This window comes from Myotis nattereri (genome assembly GCF_964212035.1).
Source record: "Myotis nattereri genome assembly, chromosome: 11".
Taxonomy (NCBI): Eukaryota; Metazoa; Chordata; class Mammalia; order Chiroptera; family Vespertilionidae; genus Myotis; species Myotis nattereri.
In genome coordinates, this window is record NC_138086.1 from 57,345,998 (window position 1) to 57,362,247 (window position 16,250).

General features: G+C 38.4%; 1 protein-coding gene across 1 annotated transcript in view; it reads right to left on the reverse strand.

Moving 5' to 3' along the window:
- TMEM196 (transmembrane protein 196) overlaps positions 1 to 16,250 on the reverse strand; it is a 45,912-nt gene that overhangs the window by 3,599 nt on the left and 26,063 nt on the right. Inside the window, exons 2-3 of the mRNA XM_081101903.1 lie at positions 4,948 to 5,004; positions 1,281 to 1,535 (exon numbers count right to left, since the gene is read on the reverse strand). Of these exons, the coding sequence (XP_080958029.1) occupies positions 1,281 to 1,535; positions 4,948 to 5,004 (312 nt within the window). The remainder of the gene's footprint in view (positions 1 to 1,280; positions 1,536 to 4,947; positions 5,005 to 16,250) is intronic.

The window sequence follows — 16,250 nt, forward strand, 5'->3', positions numbered from 1 at the left end:
AGTTGGGGGTGAAAAGGCTGGTGGGGGGGGGGGCAGTTAGGGGCGAGCAGGCCAGCAGGCAGAGTGGTTAGGGGTGATCGGGCAGGCAGGCAGGTGAGTGGTTAGGAACCAGTGGTCCCTGTGGGATCAGGCCTAAACCAGCAGTCGGACATCCCCCAAGGGGTCCCAGATTGGAGAGGGTGCAGGCTGGGCTGAGGGACACCCCTCCCCCATGCACAAATTTTGTGCACCGGGCCACTAGTATAAAATAATAATCTACTTTGAACAACCCATTTCTGTACATGACCAGTCTCCCTATTAACTCTCTTTTGAAGGACACATGTAAATCTGTTTAAAACTGCTTTCTTGAAACAATTTAAGAGCATTTATTCAGCTTATCGGGATGTAAACAAAATACAAACACATAAAACTACAGAAGAAATACTTTTTCTTCAAAATAACATTATATAGAACTACCCAGCACTAATTGTTGCAATTCTTTCCTCTATTCTGTGGTCATGCAGTTTTATTTCCCTGATATCAAGTAAAATATGATGTAGCCATTATCTTAGTGAGTTTATGTCACAGATACTTGACTTTTCCTTAATAAATCCAGTAGCAGGAAGTACATTTTAAAATATATGCAAATATAGTAGAAACACAGACAGCTCACTATATCATTTGTCCTTTTCTGTGGTAAATGTAACTTCCTGTTTGAATGGGTTTCATGAAACAATTATGCAAGGACCACTGTTTAAATTACAGGCAAAGCTACCCAAATATGCATGAAGTATAGATGAGAATTAAGTGAAGCTTTATGTGAATTGTAATTTCTGACCTGATAGGCAAGGCTTTTTGTCGCCTTATTAAAAGGCCCTTTTATGCTTGAAAGTCTAATTTACATAATCAAATGCATCTCCTTACAAGCACAAGGGTGGGCTAGAAAGGCGAATTCATCCGCTTTCTAAAACTGGCGTTATTGAGTTGAGAGTGTATTTAGTGTTTTTCCTCAGTACAACACATAAAAATCCATATTTATTAGGCATTGAATATTTTATGAAATCGTATTTTAGGAGCTGTGTTTTTTGTATTAGAGAGGCTACAAAAGTAGGTTGAAAATAAGTGTATCCAGAATTGCAGAGAAAAAAAAGTAATAAATTCCTATCCTTAATCCAATGGGACCAACATTTCACAAAATCGAATTTCTCACTTTCTCATCTAAAGCAACCAGTTGGTTCACCTAGATTTGCCTGCGGTCTTCATCACATAGCAGCTGCGAGAGGAAAAGGTACGAGACTCACTTTCTCAGCCATCTCATGGGAGTGATGCAGGGAATGCTCCCTCTCCGAGAACATCCTCCTCTGTTCATAGCTGGCCAGGCGACAAGTGAGCCATGAAGAGAGGGTGCAGCCCCCGATCCCAATGCACGCAAGGGACATGGAGGCCAGATGCAGGGGATAGAGGGGAGAGGTCTTCCTCGTCACAGCCCGAAGGAACTGAAAGTTCAGGATGCCCCCGATGAGGCCACAGATGCAGCAGGCGGAAAAGAGGATCATCTGGTGAGAAGAAGGGAGTGTTAGCGTTGAGAAAGGACGGCTGAACTACAATAAAGATGTTTTTGGTGCTTCCTACAGGACAGGAGCTGTGCTTTCACCGAGATTCTATGTCATCGGACTGAATGGAGAGGGTATAGATCACAGTGTTCCCAGAATTAAGCACTGACCATACAGAAGCCAGGGACACATCTTCTAAAAATTCTGAAGTAGCAGAACTTGTCTTCTAGGTAGATTCAGATTTAACTAATATCGATTTAATATCTACTATGTGCTACTATGCTAGGAACTTGAGCAGATACCTCAATGAACCCATCCAGAAATCCTCTGAGAGAGGCAGGTAACAATCTTACTCAGGGACTGAGCCCATATTTTCTGACTCCAAATCCAGTTTCATTATGTGAAACCCCCTCGCCCCCAAAATATCTAAATACCTTTTCATTGAACTGCCATTAGTTCCACAGAATTCAGATCTTTATACTTCTTTAGTTTTGTGATCTGAGGAAATTGAGTTGATTATTTCATTTATAAAAATTTTATTGTGTGTGTATTTATTTCCCCAACAGGAGCTTCAGGAACTCCCCATGAACTGACGCTTCATCTTACAAAACTTGTGTTACTATGTGGCACCACAGTGAAGCCTACACAGTAGGTATTCCCACAATACACTTGGACGGGCTGCTTTGGAGAAACTCAGAATGTGGCTTTGCTTTTGATCCTTCTATTGGCTTGATGTGGGTCTCTATTAATAGAACCAAAGTGTTTTTTTTATTCAAAGTAAATATCACAAGGTCTCTGGTAGAACTAAGTATAATGCCTGCTGTGTAGCAAATGTTTTGTGAATATTTAATAAATTTAATAGAATATTCTAATAGCTTGAATAATTTTATTTTATTTTGCACGAGTATCTAGGGTTTTCATGATACCTTACAGTATGATGCTAATTTAATTATCTAAACTTACTTCCATATTCTCCTGGCATAGCACCTGTTCCTGTCACCTCTCTTATCCATTGATACAGCTTGTACATTCCTACCTCAACAATATGTTCATTTACTGAAAATAACTTTGCTTTTTTCCCTTGGACTCTTAGATGGAAGGCCCAAATCCTGTCCTAACTTTCTCAGAACATTTCCATGACTTTACTGATCTCCTTTGACATAAATCCTCAGAGCAAACAGCTATACAACTGGCTTGAGCATTTAGTTCTACAATATCAGGTATTTTGGCTGTTGACAGTTGAATCTAGCAAGCACATATTAAGTACCTAGCATCTGTTAGGTCTTGAGTGAGGTAGCAGTTGGCATTACAAAAAAGAACAGCTCATAGTTATTCCCCTTGAGTACATTGCAGTCTTGGAGAAGATCCAACATTTCCACATGGAGGTGAATGGGTTGCCCTTAGAGTAGGGAACAGGGCAATTTAGCCCAACCGGTGGTTTTAGACAAGACTTCCTTGACCATATGTCATCTCAGCTAAGTGCATGTAGTTCCCAGTAAAGGGTAAGGCCATGGATGCATGAAATAGCACAGTAAAATAGAATGATAGGCAGAAGGAACTGCAAGTAGTTCCTTTTATTTCTCTAACTTAATTCAGCATTCTTTATTGTCTGTCTCCTGGTACTTATAACCAAATAATTGAATCATCCCAAGTGGGAACCTATAGCTTCCAATTCAGGTAGAACCAATCAGTTATATTCCATTTTAAAGTATATTCAGGAAATGCAGTTTCTTGATAATATATTTTCATGTTTAGTCATTCTCAGAAAACATGAAAAGATATTAAATTTTGCCTTTTTATGAAGTCATTACTGTTAATTAAGAAAAATGGCAAATTCAATTGTCTATTAGAGGAAAAGATATTTCTTCTGATGTTTTTCTTAGTAATTTTTTTAAAGGCACCAGACTTTATTAACAGGTGCAGATAGAGCATTCTCCTAGGAATTAAAATGTAAAAACTAAACCCAAATTTATGCACATTTGCATATAAATTATTTGGTTAATATCATCCTGTACCCCGCCCCCCTCTTTTTCTCTGAGATTCAAAAGTCTGTTTCATGGATCTATTTTATTTGTCAGTATATATTGTTCAGAGCAGGGAGCAGGGGAATTTAGCCCAACCAGTGGTTTCAGACAACACTTCCTTGACATGAATGAGATCATGTGATACTTGTCTTTCTCTGACTGGCTTATTTTACTTAACATAATACCACTCTTAAGGTCCCACATGTCTAAGCAATGGGGCCTTCATCCTTTTTGTCACAATAGATATTCTCACAGAGAAAGATGTGATTAGAAGAGGAGTTAAACAAAAAACTGCACTACTGCCCCTTCCCTGCCCTCCTCAGATAACTGGTCTCCACTTGAAAACCCCGTTTAGGCTCAAAGATCACTTCCTAGGGTCCATGTATAGTATTCAATTCACCAAACTTTAAAGGTGTATTTTCCTATTGTTCTCAATAAAATAAACCATGCCTTTTCCTTCTTTCCAAACTCTCATAAAATGCTGTGGAAGGCAGTGAGGAAGCCACATTCGAGCTCGCAGAAGCTGTCCTCCAGCCAACATCGGAGTTAGCTGGGAGCGTGTTCCATACCCCGAAGCCCAGGACACACCATAAAGCATCTGAAAACACTTACATTTGCATTCACAGTAATAAAAAAATAAAAGAAACATCTTTGTGAATTAACTGTCACTATAACAACACAGCTGTTTTGCTGCTTTGTAAAATTAACTTGACAGTCAAACAAAGCCAGCCATGCTTAGGCCCAGTTCCATATTTAAACAGTTAAATTTCCCATGAACTCAAGTTATGTCTTTTTCAGTTTATGGAAGGATTCATGCGAATGTTTAGGAGCCTATAAATTGGAAAAGTGGATACTGTCATCCACAGAAGTCATAAAGGCTGCATATTCATGCATTTAAAGAGTATATCAAAGGCTTTCTTTTTCTCTCTTTCTTTCCTTCTTTCTTTCTTTACTCACAATCTTTTTTTTTAAATCCTTACCCAACAATATTTTTCCATTGATCCCTAGATAGAGTGGAAGAGAGAGGGAAAGACAGAGAGAAATATCGATGTGAGAGAAACACATAGATTGGTTGCCTCCTGCACAAGCCCCTACCAGGGCCTGGGCCTGGGGAGGAGCCTGCAACTAAACTACGTGCTCCCAACTGGAATCGAACCCAGGACCCTTTGGTCCACAGGCCAACGCTTTATCCACTGAGCAAACTGGCTTGGGCACTAGTAATCGTGATGTTTTTCTTTGAAAATAAAAAAGCCAGTATTTATTTGTCAGTCCTTTTTCTACCCCAAATGAGTCACATTCAACATATGAAAGTTGACTAGTCACCATTTCCATTTCTGAGTTCTGACATTTCAAATACTTCAATGCACAACGCAAACAGGGCAGAAACTTACGATAAGTCCAGACTTTTTTTTGGCGCACAAGATTCCACATATGCCACAAAGAAGAAACTGAAAAGGAAAAGAACAACAATCATTTCACATCCAAAGGTAAAAGAACGCCCAGTTTTTAGCTTATAGTTCACTCATGACATTTGCTCCAGGGAAGCTGGAAAAATTTATGCTCCCATTTAAAGCTGAAAAGGAACATCCTCCATTCCAGAATAGGAAGGGATAAAAATGTAAGCGCAATGAAAGTTTGTTTTTGCCAGGTTGATATGGGTAATTGTGGGATCAAAGCAAAACTTGAGTCAGTTTTACCAACAGGCAAAATTAGGAAGTAAATGAATGTAGAGTCTGTTCCTCCTATTTCCATTCATTGTCTTCTTGTCCTTTCCCACTTTCTAAGGGAGAGCAGAGGTGTGATACAATCATTCCCACTAAGCAATCAGAAAGCAATGGGCTATCCTACAGGTAGGGAATCTAGCACGAATGAAAAGATAAGGCATCAGACAGGGACATGTTTTTCTACAGAGACATTCTTTATACCTCTCAAACTATGTCAGGTAAAATGGCTACCCCCTCCTTCTATCAGAAATACTGTCCTTGGAGATACGTCAGAAGAACACAGGGGATGAAGCTACAATAGTCCCCCCATCCACTGGGGACACATTCCAAGACCGCCAGTGGATGCCTGAAATTGCAGGGTTCCAAACCCTATATATACACTTTATTTTGTCCTATTCATACATACCCATAATAAAGTTTCACCTATAAATCAGGTGCAGTAATTTATAACTAATAATAAAAAAGAACAATTATAATAATACTACAAGCTCGGTGCACGAATTCATGCACTGGTGGGGTCCGGCCAGCCTGCCCCAATCGGGGCCAATGAGGCAGGGCTGGCCAGGGGGAGGGGCTGCAAGTGGTTGGCCAGCTGGCCTCACCCCCTGGTCAAACTCCTGGTTGAACTCCCACTTGAGGGGACAATTTGCATATCAGGCTTTTATTATATAGGATACTGTAAAAATTATGCAAATGAAGTCTCTTTCTCACTCTCAAAATATCTTATTGTACTATACTCACCTTTTCACTTAAAGGAAGCACTTTATAGCTTCTCTTTGGCATATCCGAATTGCCAGCATCACTACTCTGGTGCTTTGGGGCCATTATTAAGTAAAAGAAGGGTTAGTTGAACCCAAACCTTTGATATCACAACAGTTAATGTTATTTCATCACTTTACTCAGAATGAGGTGTAGATTAAATTTATAATCTTTTTACTTTTGGAATTTTCCATTTAGTATTTTCGTACAACAGTTTTCCACAGGTAACTGAAAGAGCAGAAAGCAAAACCATGGATAAGGAAGAATATTATATTGATGGCATCTAATTTCTTATAAGAAAATACATGGCTGACCTATTTGCTTTGCAAAATTAACTGCATCAATTTACCGATCAATGACAGTTGTCAAAAAACAGTAAATTGTTTAAGTTAGATAGAAACAGGGCCATTTAAATTGCACATTTATGTATAATTCTGGTTGAGAGGAAACCATGTAAATAAAATAATCATTCGTTAATAAATAGTAAGCTTACTAAGGGCTTTCAGATTAGCAAAGAAAACTTTGAGTTGTTTTAAGACAGCTTATTGAATTTGTTCCCCACATAACGTTTACCCACCTCAGATGAAATAATTTTCACTGAAATTTACTTCTACAGAAATACACTCATTAGTGAATAGAAACGAGCTTACATTTTCCCCCTCAAGATAATGAGCTGAATCTCAAATGAGCTTTAATACTTTGATAATCTTTAAAGATTTTTATATGATTTTATCAAAACCAGTAAATTTTTTAAAAAGAAGCATTATGCTAAGTGAAATAAGCCAGTTAGAGAAAGATAAATATCACATGATCTCACTCATTTGTGGAATATAATGAACAACATAAACTGATGAACAAAAACAGATCCAGAGACAGAGAAGCATCGATCAGACAGTCAAACCTCAGAGGGAAGGCAGGGGAGGGTGGGGGGAAAGGGGAGAGATTAACCAAAGGACTTGTATGCATACATATAAGCCTAACCAATGGACACAGACACCAGGGGGGTGAGGGCATGAGTGGGGAGTGTGTGTGTGTGTGTGGGGGGGGTATTGAGGGGATAAGGACACATATGTAATACCTTAATCAATAAAGGAAAAAAAAAGGTGTAGAAAAAATAATAGGAAAACACAGACAAATGTTAAATGTTGACTAATCAATATGGGAGAAATCTATCTCTGGTTCAATAGTGCATTTTCCTTGTGTCTGGATTAAAAGTTTGGTGTTTTACTTTGCTACCACCAATTCTTGAATGTTTTTATTCTACTTCAGTCACCGGTTAAAATGACAACTGGACTCTTTTAAAAGTGTTATTTTGTAGTTTCTTTCTTTCTTTCTTTCTTTCTTTCTTTCTTTCTTTCTTTCTTTCTTTCTTTCTTTCTTTCTTCCTTCTTCTTCTTCTTCTTCTTCTTCTTCTTCTTCTTCTTCTTCTTCTTCTTCTTCTTCTTCTTCTTTTTCTTCTTCTTCTTCTTCTTCTTCTTCTTCTTCTTCTTCTTCTTCTTCTTCTTCTTCTTCTTCTTCTTCTTCTTCTTTTTTTTTGATACTGTGCTGATGGGATTGTGATTTTCTTACAAGACACCCTGGCTAGACATCTAAGGCCATCCTTTCTGCCATCGGCTTCCTTCCATTTGGGATCTCATGTCTCTAGGGATTCCAGTATAAATTATCTGTGTAAAATGGGGAGAGTTTATCAAGTTGGAAAGCCTGCCTGATGACAGTGATTCTTGGCTGCGTATTAGCTTTAAAAATTCCTGCTACCTTGACCAATTAAAAGCCAGAATTTCCAGGTTGGGACTCAGGCATCAGTATTTTTAAATCTCTCCAGTATTTTAAAACCTTCAGTGTGTTCTTAAAGTCCAGCACAGCATGCAGGGTGCTCGCCAGTGCTTTATCAGCAGAACTGCTCACTTCAGAGCTCACCGCTGAGGCATCAATGTTCCCCTTAATTACTCTCAGCCAGATATGTACGAACGCGAAGCTGCGTAAAGTGCTCTTCAAGGGAGAAACATCAAGTGCTTGTTTATGACATAAGGTCAGAGTGTCAGAACTGTTTGGTCTCTAATGGATCTTAAAAATAGAGATCCTTATTTCATTATCTTTTAACTTATTCTACCCAGTGCCTTTCTTTCATCATTGTAAACATGTTTTTCCCCTAGGCCCCCAATCTTTTCAAATTTTTCTTCAATATTTAGTTAGTTAGAGCTAGAATTGGGCAGGACACACTATTATGTGGAAGAATCTGACTAAATTTATATTGGGAATTGAGAAAGTAGGCATAAGAAGTCACATATACAAATAATCACCACTGTAAAAAGTATTGGAAAGTAATAGATTGAAATCAAGCAAGATCAACGACAAGGAAATAACAATTAAATTAAAATATGGGCAAAAGGTCTGAACAGACCTGACTAAAGAAGACCTGCCAATGTCAAATAGAAGTAAGAAAAAATATTCAACATCATTTGTCATGAAAAATTATGGATTTAAACAACAATGAAGTGGTACCACACACCTATTAAATGGTTAGAATACAATAAAACAACAACAAACAAACTGGTGATATCAATTGCTGGTGGTGTAGAGCGACAGGAATTTTCATTCCTTGCTTGTAGGAATGGAAAATGGCACAGTTACTTTGGAAGTGAGAGTGGCAGTTTCTTACAAAGGCAAACACAGACTTTCCATATGACCCAACAATTGTGCTTTTCGGTATTTATCCAAAAGATATAGCTGCATGTCTGCAAAATGATCTGTGTTGGATTATTTATTTTAGTGTTGTTAGCAACAATGCAAGGGGAGCAATCCCAAATGTCAATCAATAGACAATTGATTAAATTCAATGGATTTCTTTGTATCTATTAAAAAATGTGAGAAAGCTCTCTATACACTGATCTGGAAAGTTCTCCAACCTATCTGGTTAAGTGATAAAAATAAGCTGTAGAACTGTGTGCGTAGCAAGTGGACTTTTTGTGTAAAAATGCAAAATATACTCTACATACATATTTGCTCTTACATGTATAAAGTAATTCTGGAAAAATATAAGAAACAATGAGCTGTGATTACCCTGTTTGGAGAAGTGCTGGAAGCTGAATGAAGGTAGCTAAATTTTCATCGAATACTTTCGGTAACTTATGTTTGAGCCATGTATAAGTGTTACTATTCAAAAAGTTCAATGCGTAGCCTTCTATTTGTTCAAGACAAAACTATTTTTGAGGTATTAGGAAACAATTGCCTGTCACGATTCATCCTTACTAGTGAATGACTCCCAACCTTGTGTATAGGCAGGCAAGAGAATGGCCTTAGGGCTGAGATTGAAGAAACACCAGCAGAACTCCTTGACTCCAAAGTACAGGCTGCCGTCGTCCTGGACACATTCTGAAAACGTATAGATTGGTGAATGACTCAAAGTTCCATACTCCTTGTGGGTATTTACAAAGAAAAAAAAACGAATGAAAATTCCCTACTCTATATGTTTTTATTTATTTTTTTAAAATATATTTTTATGGATTTTAGAGAGGAAGGGAGAGGGAAAGGGAGAGAGAAACATCAACAATGAGAGATAATAATTGTTCTGCTGCCACCTGCACATCTCACACAGGGATCGAGCCCAAACCCGGGCATGTGCCCTGACTGGGAAGTGACCCATGTCCTCCTGGTTCATAGGTCAATGCTCAACCACTGAGCAGCACTGGCTGGGTATCTGTTTTTAGAATGTGTCTTTGGAAAGGAGGTTGGCCGGCCATATTTTGGCTGTCTAGGAGCTCTGATTAGTTTTCTTCAATCTCAACATGTAAGGCCATCACCTTGTCTGCTTTTACACAGGTTGGTTTTGCATGTTTAATGGAATTGAATTTGGAACCTGCTAGGGGCAGAGCTTTCGGGCACAAATCCAAAAGTGCCATAGAGTAGCTTACAGGAATTGAGGTCATCCTTCTGAAATACACAGAGCTTCTCATGGTGAACTGAGATTGAAAGCTGAATGTGGTTTATTCTGAGTTAAATATGACAAATCACAAACCACTACATAGTAAAGTAGATGTGGCTTCATCTTCCATGACCAACATACTTCATCTTTATTCAGAAGAGATTTTGTAGTTCTACATGTTCATGATAGTAGCCGAAATAAAGCTTTTCTTGTCCAAAGCATTTTAAGTCCCTCAACTCTCTGGAAAAACACAAATGGATTGAAAAAGGAAATTTTACTCCATGAGGGGCAAATCAACGAAGAAAATAAATTTTGGAGCAAAGAAACACTTTTGAACCTCACATGACACAGAAATACAATTGAATGTATTATTTCATTTGCCATAATTGGTACTGTTATGGTGAGAGAATTTCTATTTTAATATCTAACTCTGCTACAGCTACTCAGACAAAGCTGTGCTGTTGAAATAAAGTTTCTAGATGACATAATGGAATTTGAAACTGAATGAATGAGTTAGTAGATGGATGGATGAATGTGTTTACAATATACGTGGGGAGGGAAAGAAATTAATCAAATTTAGCCAATTTCAAGATACATAACTGGCGGTAATTAGTTTTTTCACTGAATAAAATCCAATTAACTTCTTTTTTGTTTTTCTGAAGTACTCATGGTTGATCAGATTAAGCTAATTCTCTTCTCAATGGTAGCATTTTAAAATAATTTGAATGGTATTGACCTTTTAAATGTCACAATCATAGCTTTCTGGGTTTCAAAATTTCCTTCTCAAACCTCAGACGCTCTTTATACGTCAGCATTAGACCTTTTGACACAAAAATCACTGAGAAAGATCTTACCTTGGCACTGAGTGATCATTGCCACATTCTCTTTGAAGGTGAGAAGTCACTTCCCAAACTAGAAAAGGTTATGATCTTTTAAAAAAAATTTTTAAAAATTTTGCTGAGGTATAATTGATATACAACATTATATTAGCTTATGTTCTTAATTATGTGAAACAAGATGACTTGGGAAAGTAACCTATGGGTATATTTCCCAGCTGTCGATTCATTTTCTCTGAGAACACCAGGATTGGCTTCAGAATAGACACAAAATAGCCTTTTCCACTTCCTGAAACTAGAAACTGGGCAGTGTCTCAGCAGCACTCTCCTCTGAATGCTACTGCCTCGCATTGGCTGTTCTGCAGCAACTGTGCTTAATGACTATAGTTCCATCTCCCCTATAATCAGCCTTTAACCTTGATGCACGCATTACATCCCGATCCCACTCAGAAATTTGATCTTGGAAGAAATTCAGATACTTTTTATTCAGTCAAGATCAAATAATGTAAAACCAATCACTAAAAGCTTTAGGGCGTTAAAATGTCAGAATACAAATTTTTAAAAATTGCTTTGTTACTTTGTGGGTGTTTTTTGTTTGTTTGTTTGTTTTTAGCCATTAGGTACTATACCTGGCAAATCAAACCTGTCTGAAAGCATAGGACTGACTTACTTTTCTAGTTTGGCTTAATGAGCTGGCCCCACCATAAGCTGCTGGAGGTGGGACGCACCATGGGAGCAGCAATGGACATCTGATATCAGACCTGAACACCAGGCTTAGCTGATGAACCCTGTGTTTTCTCTTCCTGGAGGGTTTAAACTCTCATAGAGAACACTTATTTCTCCATCCCCAGGGACTAAGCCAGTTAACAGAAGCACCCTAGCAGAAGTAAGAGTAGTTTTGTTCATACATATTTCCATCAACTACAGGAGAGGAAGTTGATGTTAATTTTTCTGGATCCTATTGTAGACATTTTATGCCTTTGCCTGGCCAGTTTTACGTGGTTTATCTTTGACAGGTTCATTTTCCCATCGTAGCACTGGGGGTATATTTGGACTTTAAAGATCCTTTAAGCTTTTTTCCCCCCTTTGGTTCCCATGAGGGTGAATCATTTTTGGTGGCCAGAACACCAAGATTTTTAAGTGAAGGTGGGGCTACCAGTATTCCATATGGAGCCTCCAAGGAATGAGAGAATTGCTTCTCTAAAGGGTGTTAACAAACGGGAAGTTTTCTTCCCCAAATGTTTCTTAGTCGTCTCTTTCTCTATCTGCCTCCCTCTATCTTGTACGAAAATCAGGACCAGTTGATTAGAGTTTTGCAAAATAAACACAGAAAATCTTTAATTGCACGGTGTGATTCAGCATTATAATTTATATTCTTTAGCTAGGCTTCCTCTGTCCCCAACAGTTCTTATAATAAATATTTTGGATCAGGTAGAACATTATAGTTTTCTTTTTGAATATATTTATGCCAGAGCCTGTCAGTAAACATAAAGGGACTGTGAAAACCAAGAGGTTGGAAAGAGTCAACCAGAATAAGGTGTTTCCAAACACCAGGGGTAACCAAAGAGTTGCAGAGCATTATTTATAACTCACCTGATATTTCCTAAGGGAAAAGTGTCCCTTCTCTCCACAAAGCTATTTAGTAGTAGTTAAGTTCAAATTGGTTTTAAACAAGGGCAAACATGCATTGCATCTTTCCTGTACCTGGTTCAGGTAGATTGCCTAAAAACTTGACAAGGCAAATAGAGACTTGTAAGTCAAATCTCAAAAAGGGTCATTGGAAAACTTATAAAAATTGAAACTGATCATAAATTTCTCATTGCCTTAGTAATCTGAAAATATCTTACAAGAACATGAATCAGGCTGTTAAAACAAGCGTATTCCGGGAAATGAATCTGGAGAGAGGTTTTTGAGGCCTAAGTTTTGGAAGCAATCATTGTAATTGAAGTGCCATAGTGGTGGGGAAGATTTATAAACGTAACCTGATAAAGGATCCAGGGGAGATGCCGAGTTTCTGAATTGTTCAGAATACCTCTGAATGGTGGTTTCTGAGCCTCATTGATTTGTGTTGTTCACACGACGGCTTTCAGCTTTCTCTGGACAAAGAGGACCATCATAAACAATTGGAACCCACCTTCCAGGCTTCCACTGATTCATTTCTTCATTACTCAGCAACTTCATTATGCCAGTGTAGCTGTACAGTCACGTATATGATTTGGTAGTATTATGAGATGATACTACAGTGTATAAAAATAACGTCTACACACAAACGAGCCAGACAACATGCTCTGGCACTTAAAGGAGCAAAAAGATTTAATCTGACAGGCTTCCTATTTCCTGGACTTAAGGTGTGCTTTTACTGAAAACCGCACAAAGATTTCAGGAAGAAATAATAACGTGGCAAAAAAAAAAAAAAAAAAGGAATTTTGGAGCATAAACATACACTTCGGATATAGTCCTTGAAGAGAGTATGAAATGCTGCACTCTCCAGCACAAAGAATATTTGCCTTCCTGGAAGAACATGCACAGGAGGTCTTAGCAGATGGCCCTCTCCCTTCACCATCCAGTCCCTTTTTTGATTCTTATTTACTGTAAAAATGTGACTCTCTGCAATTTATCTCGGATGAAACAGAAGACATTTTAATTTGAGGCTCCTCGGTGTCCGGGGCTATTTTTCCAAACGGAAACACTTTCTTAAGTATTCTGTTGAGATCAATTCTCAAATTTCCGCAGTTTACTTTTGCAATAGTTTGTAACACTTATTATTTGGGTTATCCCTCTCAGTATTTCTGGGAAGGCTGGAAAAAAACACCCTCTTTAACATTTCCATTTTGTGGATATAAGAATGTGCCAAAAATCACACAGCACGTCAGTGGCATAAGTTCAATGAGAGCTGAAGATTGGGGTTCCCAAATTATTGCTTGTTTTGTGCTAACACCCTGTTTCACAACAGCTCTCCGTATATTAGAAACATCTCACCAAAAATATTCTTTTGATAGAGAAGACATAAAATGTTCCCAAGGAAACGCTTTGCGAGAAACCTTTCTGGAGAGAAGAACAGCTGTACACGTGTGCCTGTCACCTGAGTTTTAGCCTTCCCCTTGAAATTCTGTCCTGTCTTTCCTCACAGTCACTCTCCTCCTATTCAGCCTCAGGTTATGGGCTGTATCTCCAGTTCCATTGTGGGTAAAGCCTAACATTAAATAAATCCTTTTCTGTTTATCTCCTCAAGACAACTAAGATAAGCTGACATTAAAAAAAAAAAAAGCTTGGTAGGGGTATGACAGCAAAATTAACAAAAAAAGGTGTAAGATGCAGGGCGATGGTCCCCTCCCTGCTGCACAACTCACCCAATATGCAGGCTGTGTGTGTTCTTACCACATCCTGTCTGAAGGACCCAGTACTGATGATTTCAAGAGGCTATCAAACCTGAGGAGAAAAAGGGCCACAGGCCTCCTCCAGGATCACCTGCTTCCAACTGAAATCACCCTTTGGAGTATTCCATGAGTTGATTTAATGAAAATGGTGACCTCTTTGCTTTTCACACTGATCTCTATCCAGAGTTTTAAAAATTGAGTACCTCAAGGTTCTTTATTTTTATTGATTTTAAAGTGCTGAGAACATAAAAATCCCTGTCCATTTGATCACATGATTGGTCAAAGATAAGCTATGCAGAACAGGTTACCTTTTGTGCTGTAGCGTGTACCAATTCATAGGATGAAGATAATAGTACCAAAAGTTTGGTACTTTGGACTATCTGGGACATGGGGGTAGTCTAGAATGTTGACAATTGTTCTTGGATTTATATTCTAGAACTAAGAATAATGCATAAGAGTTACATGGAGGGAATTTTTCACTCGCTACCAGGAAAATTTTTCTAATGAATAGACCTGTCCACAAAGTAGCTTGGGGGGGGCCTCATAAAATTAATGAAGTCCCTTTGGAGGTGTTCAGAGAGTGACTGAATGACCACCTCTTGGGGTACAGAGGACAGGTTGGTATAATTCTGATCCTGTGAACTATACTGACGTTCCGGTTGAGGGTAATATACCGCATGGCTAGATGATCAATTTTCAAAGAATTGGAGTTTAGTGAAAAACATGTGACTCTATGCAATCCATCTCTGATGAAACAGAAGACATTTTAATTTTAGGCTCCTCAGTGTCCTGGGCTATTTATTTTTCTGACCATAAATTGGTCAAGACAATATATAAATGTATGGAAGTACTGCGTAATTGAGGCTGCTGAAAATAGAATGTCAGATAACAGTTTACTATCACTGCAAAAATAGCCTCGCTATTTTTACCTTTCCTTTTACTTAAGGTTAATAATAGATGACACTTTATGGTTTCTAGTGTATAAAATTATAGTTGGAATCCATATATGGGTTTTATTTTGCAGGCAACTTTCCAAAGAATTAATTAATTCATATTCTTTAGAGCACAGTGTGAGTTAGGGGAACTAAAAGGGGATTTACTAGTAACTGCCTTGCCCAGAACCTCAGTAGAAAGTAACTACTGCCAGAACTGATTGAGAATGTAGAGGGTTTTTTTTTTTTGTTCCTGTCTTCTCTCCTTAGTTCTTCTCTCTTTGGAATTAGAGAAATCATATAATATCCCTCTTACGGTTGGCAAAGTTTGCTGCTGCATTTATTTTACTTTCTTAGCTCCTACCTCTTTAGGGTTCGGTTGGATTGTATTGACAATTATTGTATTTACAATAAATGTTTAGGTTTAGGGAATGTAAATGTAGTGTAATAGGCATGGTAATAAGAATGGGCTAGCCTGGTGGGTGTGGCTCAGCGGTTGAACATCAACCTACCAATCAGGAAATCACAGTTCAATTCCCAGTCAGGGCACATGCCTGAGTTGTGGGTTTGACCCCCAGTAGGGGGAGTGCAGGAGGCAGCTGATGAATGATTCTCATCATCGATGTTTCTCTCTCTCTTCCTAGCCCTTCCTCTCTGAAGTTAATAAAACTATATTAAAGAAAAAAGAATGGCCTAATATTTACTGAGCACTTGCTAGAGACCAGGCCCTGGGCTAAACATGGTACGTACATCATCTAATTTAATCCTCATATTCTACTTAGAAAACGGATCCTGAGACCAATCGTTCCACATTATGCAGCTGATAAGCGGCAGACCAAGTACCCAAGCATTGGCCTTTCTAACTCTAGAGACTGAACTAAATTGGGATTTTCCAGTCATTGTTTCATCTCCAAGTCTCTCAGCAATCATTGCAGTCACGTTGCTTTTCTCTTTTCTGTACAAGAGGAAGCTCCTGAGACAAAGATCAACATAAGCCTTAGATTTCTCTTTTGACAGGAGGATATTTTGGCAGCGTGGTAACAGAAACCAAAGACAGCTTTCCATTTAATGAAGATCACAGCTTGGGCGGATATGATGCAATGGGAAGAAATGGAATAAGGGTGGGTCCACCATGTAATCACTA